Consider the following 8,642-nt stretch of genomic DNA (forward strand, 5'->3'; position numbering starts at 1 on the left):
CTGTAGCTCTGACAACAGGGATACTCTTCAGAGGATTTTAATCAGATTTGTCTGGGGAAGTGAAAAATCGGTGAATTTTCAGTTCCCCTTTCTTCACTTCTTGATGCAATCTTCATCATCGGCCCCAAGTCTTTTGAATTTTGTTTTCTTTTCATTTTTTAGCAGGGTTCAATTGTGTGCAGAGACTTTTACTGAGGCAGAGCTGGTTTACAGCTCCCAACATGGGTAATGTGCACTCTGATGATGTGAAATCAAAATGGCTGTTGCCTGAATACTGGTCAAAATCACAAAAAATGGAAAACTGTCTGTGGTATCTCATCTGCAACAAAGTGTTCCTTGGTCGACCAGGGTTCATTCAGGTGCTGGACATCCTTACATGCTTTAATTTGAATGTTTTGAAGGTTTGAAAAGTGCTTGAATATGCAGCTTTTCACTGCACCGATTCTGTGCTTTTGAGTCACTAAGTGTAGCTGTAAAAGGCAAACCTTAGACTAAAGTAGGATATGAGAATAACATGGTATAAAACTCAGTAGCAGATGTGAAATGTGGATCAATCCAAATTGAAAAAAATGACAACAGGTAAACCAGGATACGGTACAGAAAAAAAAAGATACTTTATTAATATTGAACATTTACAAGCTGAATTGAGCGTTGGCTCAGGTCCACATGGTGCTGGCTGTGGAGGGTGACGAAGCTCTGGACACCGTTCGTCTTGGCGGCGTTTACACGTACCACAAGAAGCCGAAACGCTTGTGCAAAAGCTCTTCACGGGGCCGGAGGTTGAACAGCTCCTCTGACAGAGGGGCCACCCAGCGGTCTGTGTGGAAGACGTTCTCACCGACCTGCACGGAGGGGAAACAGACGCACAGTTTGAATGAGCATAAAGATTACTGTTTTTTAAGCCTCTTAAATTCATTTTGTTTCTACAGAGCCAAATCAAAGTTATCGCAGGTCACTTTTTAAATAGAGCAGGTCTAGACCGCACTCTTCACTCACAAAGTAAAACAAAAACTTCAGAGTTTCAAGCACCGCTGCCAGGATGTTTACTATCAAGATAAAACTATGTTATTTATGTGTCAATATGTAAGGACTGTTTTATATAGTTACAACATCCATTCATAGACAAAAAAAAGATATTAACATCCCAACAAAGGAGTTCTTCAAAATAAATGAATGTTAATACTGACATCTGAACGGTGACCACGATGCCTAACTCATTTTTCACACCTGTTTATCCTTTTTGCCAAGTACTTGATATTTTTTATATTAAACGTTTACTTCCTCCTGTGTGGTTTCTCACTGTACATTGACAACAGTTGTTGACATGGTGCTGGAGACCAGATTTTCAATATCTGTTGTCAATATTTACCGTGAACTATTTAACTATTAACTTTACTGTTTCAGTCGCAACTGTTAGTTTTTTTAATCTAATGGGTGACATTTGATCGTAGATCAGGCTGCATTTGTCTGCTACATCTGCTCTCCTCTGCAGTTATCCACCATTTTCAAAAGTAAAAGTAACAAGTAATGAATCTATTTACATTTCACTAATATTTCCTGCATTATTCATTTTAAAAAGTAATTAGTTACATATCTAGTTACCACCAAAATTAGTGGAATTACAGTAATGCGTGATGCACGTTGATGCAGACAGGATGTGGTCCACAGTATGCACATTATAGCTGATTAAACCAACTCAAAAGGATAAACATTTCCTTTAAATCGGCAATGAATAAGACCGTAAAGCTACTTCAAGGAGCTTCAATATTTTATTGATGCCCTTGTGTACAACAACACTAGTGTTTCCACTGTCTTAACCACAAAATATAGCACCAAAAATTAAATTATCTAAAGAAAAATCTCCTCTTGCTTCTTTTAAACGGGCTAACGTAATACTCAACTGCAACTTCGTCTAGACTCAGGCTCGTTTCATCTGATTTCAAGGAGAATCTGACCTGATGGCAGCCATTAAAAATAAAACCACAGAAACAGTCTCAATCTTCTGTGGGTGGTCTGCTTAACTTACATAGGTCATACAGAGGCATCAGTATTAAATTGAGTTAAATCAGTTAAAAACTCCTCTAATAGCTTTAATCTCTGAAATGTTACAGTTTCGTCTTTTCTTTACCTTCCAACCTGGAACGTCCTTCATGAGAATCGCCTCCTCCTCTAGATTTTCCCTCAGCATTCGTAAGGACCTGAGGAGAAATTCATCTGTTACACGAAGGGCCTAACAAAGAAACTGTTGGATTTAACAAAAAAACTAAACTAAATTAAGTTGTGAGTCTTGTTTTGTCACCTTCGGTCCTGCTCTGCCTGCAGCAGGGGCATCAGAGCTATCCTGGCCTCCATCTCCTCAATCTGCAGGCGCCTGCAAAGCGCAAACACACATCACGAGAAGCTCCAGCCTGATTGTGAAAACATCGCACAGACTTTCACCAGCATTTAAAAACCCAAACCACAATAACAAGCGTGATCTCACCTCCTCTCTCTGTTCCACCTGAAGAGCCTCCAGTACCCAAACACCATGAGGCCGATGCCAATGCCAAACATGCTGTAACCTGTAGATCAAAGAAGTAATTAGTGATGGTTTAGTGCACAATTCTTAGCACAAATGATCTTATGAGTTGCATACCAACCCTTCATTATCAGCTCAGTTTCAAAGTAAACCTATTTAGACATCATTATTTCTATAAACATTTGTGCATTTCTTAAAATAAGCCCTATATCTAAAGAGACAAAATAAGTTATGAGGCTTGTTTTTGACGTTACAAGGTTGCTATAAATCTCTAGTGGCGCATCTGTAAGATAACTCACGGCTGCACAGCTCTGCCTGTAAGAGCTGTGGCTTACACCATATGACATCGTCATACCGGCAGGTTCAAACTGGTTTGACATAAAAATGTGCTGTATGTTATCATGTTGACATCAAGTAGAAATATTTGCTTGGCAGTACAGCTCAGCTACACCACACCTGTCTGAGAGTGACTTCACTTATACTGGCAGAATCTGCAGGACCAGGTGAAGCGTACAAAGTGCTGAAAAAATTTAATTTTTCTCCATTTGATGAAGTTTAATGACATTCAACCAGTAACAACTGTCAATAAATGGTATGTTTAAGTAATGCATCAAAAACCAAACAAAGAAACAAAAACATTCTGGCCACTCGTGTGAGTTTCTTTTTTTTTTTCATGTCATTAGTCTACAGATTTGCAACAGACTCATTCCCCTTCGGCCAACTGCAGATTCTCCATATCGGAACGCTGTTTGTTCATCGTCTGTTCTGCACGTCGAACAGACAGGACCTGCAACAGTTTAGATCTACAGATAAACTACATATCAAGGTCGACAAACAGTCAAAGAAAGCAACAGCTTGAACACCTGCAGAGATGAAATGAGGATATTCAGAGCGGCATGAAGTCTCAACAGTATTCAGCAGAAATTCGCTCCTGTTAACACAACGTTTAGATTTTTCAGGTTCACAAAAGAAGTGTCAACACAGAAGCATTACTTTCCTGCCCCTAATTAGACAATGTCAGCTGCAGCTATAATCACAGTAGGGATGAAAAGATTAACCGTTTCAGTTAATATTACTTTTTCAAATTTAATGTTGGCTATCATTAAATCTGTGTTTGATTCCTGTTCTCAGGAATTTCAGCTACAGTGCAATTACAAAACTTTTATGACAGCTTATTAAAAGCACTGATGTTAATAGCCAGCTAAATATGTGTCCTCGTAAACCAGGGTCACAAATGTGACAACAGCGACAACAGAAGCTGGTGTCCAGCGGTGTTTAGCTCTGTCTGTACAGCACTAACATCCACATGTCAATATCCAGTCAATAAACTAGTATTTTATCCATCCATATAATTTCTACTGGTACAAAAAAGTGCCAGAAGGTTTGAGCGTTATGTTGCGTCTGTATATTCTTATCTCTAAATGCACCAAATAGGCCCCACATGGAATCAGATCACAGAAATCCCAACCACATCAGGTTCATTAGGTTTCACACACAGAACTAACAATAATCTTATAAGGATTATAATTATTTCCTTTATTTAAATGTTTAACGCAAAGGGATAAAAGAGAAAATAAGAATATTGTACATCTGGTTCAGAAGAATCACACTAGAAGCGAACACGTCGGCCACTATGACATATACAGCCAGTATTTACTGCAGAACTACTACAAACTACTTAATTTGACTCTCAGAGTCAGTTTGCCATAATGTCTTAAAAACTAGATGGTTTTCCAACAAACTGAATCTGATTTTTAGTAATTTAATGTCAACATATTTTGATTTTTAAGATAATACAGACACCAATACTGATTTTTGTCTCCATCTGGTGGTTAAAAAACACAACCAACACCTCTGTTTATTTTTGCTCTCAGAAGTATGGAATAGAGCTACAATGATTAACTGATTATTATATTAACTGCTAACTACTTTGATAATCATTTAATTAGTCTGAGTAATATTTTTAAGAAAAAAGTCAAAGTCCTCTGATTCCAGCTTCTTAGATGTGAATATTTTTTTATTTCTTTACTCCTCCAGGTCAGTAAACTGATTATCTTTGGGTTGTGGGTAAAACAAGACATTATGGAACGTCATCCTTGGCTTTGGGAAACACTGATAAACATTTTTAGACCAAACAACTATTAATCAATTAATCGAGCAAATAACCAACCATGAAAATAATAGTTAGTTGCAGCATGAGTATTAAAGTATACTGACAACAAAAGATTTGAGAGACCATGAAACAAATCAGAGTGCTACTCTGTCTTCAACCTTTGAGAGCGTACAGGCACAGGTTTGTAAGAGCAGAATTAGATTTGTGTGCTACGCAAAACAGAATCCTGAGCGTAACGGATGTATGAGTCAGCAGCAGGGTCTCTCTCACTCACAATGATCAAGGCTCACTTCAGTCTTTTGTCTGAATCTTCTGCCTGCAAACTCAAACTGAGATATTCGCCTGTTAAATACAACACAAACACCAATATATTCATATATACTTTGAAAAAGGCATGACCCTGATGTCTGGACGTGGACGTGTCCTCTTGCAGCTGGCGAGTCAAAAATGGTGAGCAAGTGGCCTCTTGCAAACTCAGCTCACAAGCTACAGCTTGAGAAACTTGGAAAGCAGATTCAGAAAAGAGGGCTTGTACCCTCACATCTGAGTCTGCTCTTATGAAGCCATGAAATATCAACATGCAGACTGAGCAGCACTCAGAATGTTTTGAGCTCTCTCTAATCTTTTGTCAGCAACATACTTCCACGTAGGGGATGTAGACAGCTAAAAGTGAGTGTTGAGAATCCCTCCTGCTGGCTCAAATGTAGTTACACAATTTCTCTTGTACGCTCGAACCGTCACGATTCGGCCCTCCCTCGTGCACAAATCTAATTCTGCTCTCACGAAGCCGTGCCTGTGCACTCTCAGATGTTGACTTGCAGACAGTAGCACTAAAATTTGTTTTGTGTTCTCTCAGACAATATATACTTCATATACTTCCATACCTGAGGCAGTGCATACCAATGAAGGTTTGTTATGTCTCTAACTTGCAAAATATATGTAGAAAAGATTTGTTTGGTCATTTTATATCTGGCACTAGCACATAAACTGATAGATTTAACACCAGTTTCAGGGAAATCAAAGAGTTCAAGTTAAAACATTGGTGTTATAATTCTCACACGGCATCTGAACTGTCAATGCCAAACTAAAGATGTTTATTTCTTAATAGCTTATTTCCCATTAAAGGCAATGTAACAAAACTGCCTGTGACAAAAATCAGCAGTGAAACAGTCAGGACTGGCCACGACATTCAAATACCTCAAAATTGAAATAGACAATAATCTACAAGGACTGTGCCACTTTAAAAATCAGGAAACTGCAGCAAAGAATTGACTAAACTAGGGCTGCACAATTATTTGAAACATTATCGATATCGCAGTATGGTCAAGCGCAATATGCAAATCACAGAAACTGCAATTTTTTGATAAAGGAAAATTGTGTGACAAAACAGCATTGTAATGAAGTACAGCAGAGCTGCAGAGATGCCTCAGCCCACAAATCTTCTTCTCCAGTTGTAAGAGAAGTTTGTACAGACTCCGACAAATATCACATCATCATGATTTTAATTTTTTTTTCCCCTGTGGAAGTGAAAACTGATCATGATCATTCCCACAAATCGTGAATCATATTGCAATCAAAATATATGTCAAAATAATCAGAATATGATTTTTATTACCATTTTGTGCAGCCTAAAACTTAACTATTTTAATGTAAACTGTCAAAACTTTACAAATGCTTTTCAAAACAAGACTAAACCAGCCTTCAATGACAAATCAGGTAAATGACGAAATTTATAGGTGTTGACCATCTCCCAAAAAACTATTTTTTTTAATTATTATTTATTTATTTTTTTTTATTTATTATTATTTTTTTTTATAGTAGCTGTCATCCCCTTCACTCCAAACCAGGTCACTGCACCAGCTGACCCGGGGACTTCTACAAAAAACTCAGCACAATGGATTTAAGAACTATTTTATTCCTGAATAACATGCAGGTCTCTTAACTGGTCACTTGCACTTTTAGACATATATCACATTTGCTTTTACCATTTTGGATTGACTGTTTTTGACTTTGCTCTGTTCTGACTGAGTGTGATCAAATATGCTTTAATATGATTACACTGTGGTCTCATTGTGTATGTCATTGTTATTATTGTGGACTTAATGGTGTCTTTATGTCTGCAGCTCTGGACCAAACCTATTTCCTTGAGTGAATGTTTGACTGAACTTACAATGAACAAAGTGCCAGTGTTTAGCTAGTTAGCAAGTAGCTATCATCAGTGGCAATAATAATTCGCACAAAAAGTGTTGTTTGGTCACTCGGCGTTTTTTATATTGTACTGTCACAATTACGAATATCTGTTTTATTTGAGTTTATTATGAGTCTCCAAAACCGTGAACGTTTTCATTTTTGGAGACTAGTCTCTGTGTGTATCCTGCAGCTGACCTGTTAGCATTAGCCGCAGTTAACTGGGTAACAAATGTCGTTATAACCTCCGCATGCGCAATAACTCGTGTTATTAACTGTTTCAGTAACAGAGTGTGTAATGTAAAGTACCTGATAGCCCTCTTTTCGGTAGATTTCTCTTATAGGCAAAGGCAGCATAGCCTCCCGGAGGAGGCATGTCCTGCTTCACCTTGGACCCCGCCATCTTCCTCCAGCCTTCTCCACAACACGCCGGTGACGTCACTAACGGAACTCTTCTTCTACCGTGCGTGGAAGTTTCTGTGGAGATCTACCGCCTCCACCTGTCAGGATGAGAACTGCTTATTTTTATGCTGTTTATGGCGCTACACAACTTTTTTTAAATGTATTTTTTATATTATTTTATATTATTTTGTTTTGTTTTAAATAACCACACCAGCTGTTTTAGCATCTCTACAAAATTTAATGTTTACTTCATATTAAGACATACTGCTGCTACTGTTTTAGGTGTTTTGTACTTCTTAGCTTCACGGTAGTCAGTTTCCATTCAAAATTACTACAGTATTACATTCATTCTTTAGACTTAAACTTGTTTGAGATGGACACTGTATCATAATGTGCAACATTTCATTTATCCTTCATTTTGTCAGATTTTTTTTTTTACTGTTTTGAGGCAATGCAGTGTAGACTATTAAAATTGTTCAGAACTGCTGCTGTCATATTTAACTCAGGTGTAATATCATTTCATACTGTGCAGTGTCATTATTTTTCATGTGCAGTAGTGTAAATTCAACTACCAAGTTTGTCTCTTGTTTATATTGTTATTATTTTATTCCCTCTTGATTACATCTCACTTGTTTTTTATTGATGCCTGTTTCTATTTCATTACCTCCTTTTTCTCCATTGTATGGCTAATAAGAAAATTGGTGGTAGAAATATTAACTCAACCTTAATTTAAATAAATGTAGCCCTTCCACAGGGTGACATTACAAATACAAGCCCTGTAGAATCAAAAATGTGCCTCATGTTCTCATAATCTCAAAGTGCCCCTGTCAGGGTTACATGGTTGCATTTTATACTACTGGATTATTGTTGCTGATGCATAGACATGTTGAGATTATTGAAGTGTAGTTAATTTTAACCACTTCATGAACTGTTGGGCAGTTTGATCCGTAACAACACATCAAACGTTAGTATCTTATCATATGTGCATGTATATAAATCCTCTGAATGAAATGTAGAGGAGCAGAAATATATAGTAGCAGATGGAAACATTGGAGTTCAAGTATCTCAAAACTGACTAACTTGTGTAAATGTATCACTACTGCATCTATGTTGTAAAATGATTTTCATACTTGAATGTATAGCTTATATATATTTAGTATATTAATCTTAAGTATTATTTTTTTAGCAATCTGTGATTTTACCAACCTGTCTGTCCTGTTTAATTCCTACATACTACACTGTGCTCTGTGAAATGTCCATTTCCTCCTTCTTCTTGCACTCACTTCCTTCTGTTTCTCTGACGTTGGACCTGTACAGTGGAGGAGGCTTGGAAGAACACAAACCTGTGAACCTCTCTGATCACTTCTCTGGCTGAAATTTGTCAAGCTGCAACACTGAATGACTGAACAACTCACTTCCTGA

General features: G+C 37.4%; 1 protein-coding gene across 1 annotated transcript; it reads right to left on the reverse strand.

The window, feature by feature from the left end:
* Positions 1 to 602: 602 nt before the first annotated feature.
* Positions 603 to 7,276, reverse strand: ndufa13 (NADH:ubiquinone oxidoreductase subunit A13). The gene is made up of 5 exons (XM_084731878.1): positions 7,128 to 7,276; positions 2,483 to 2,561; positions 2,300 to 2,371; positions 2,129 to 2,198; positions 603 to 842 (listed from the first exon to the last, which is right to left on the reverse strand). The coding sequence occupies exons 1-5, from the start codon at positions 7,219 to 7,221 to the stop codon at positions 723 to 725; spliced, it is 435 nt and encodes a 144-aa protein (XP_084588004.1). The 5' UTR covers positions 7,222 to 7,276; the 3' UTR covers positions 603 to 722.
* Positions 7,277 to 8,642: the final 1,366 nt, after the last annotated feature.

This window comes from Lutjanus erythropterus, chromosome 12 (genome assembly GCF_056507025.1).
Source record: "Lutjanus erythropterus isolate fLutEry1 chromosome 12, fLutEry1.hap2, whole genome shotgun sequence".
Taxonomy (NCBI): domain Eukaryota; kingdom Metazoa; phylum Chordata; class Actinopteri; order Lutjaniformes; family Lutjanidae; genus Lutjanus; species Lutjanus erythropterus.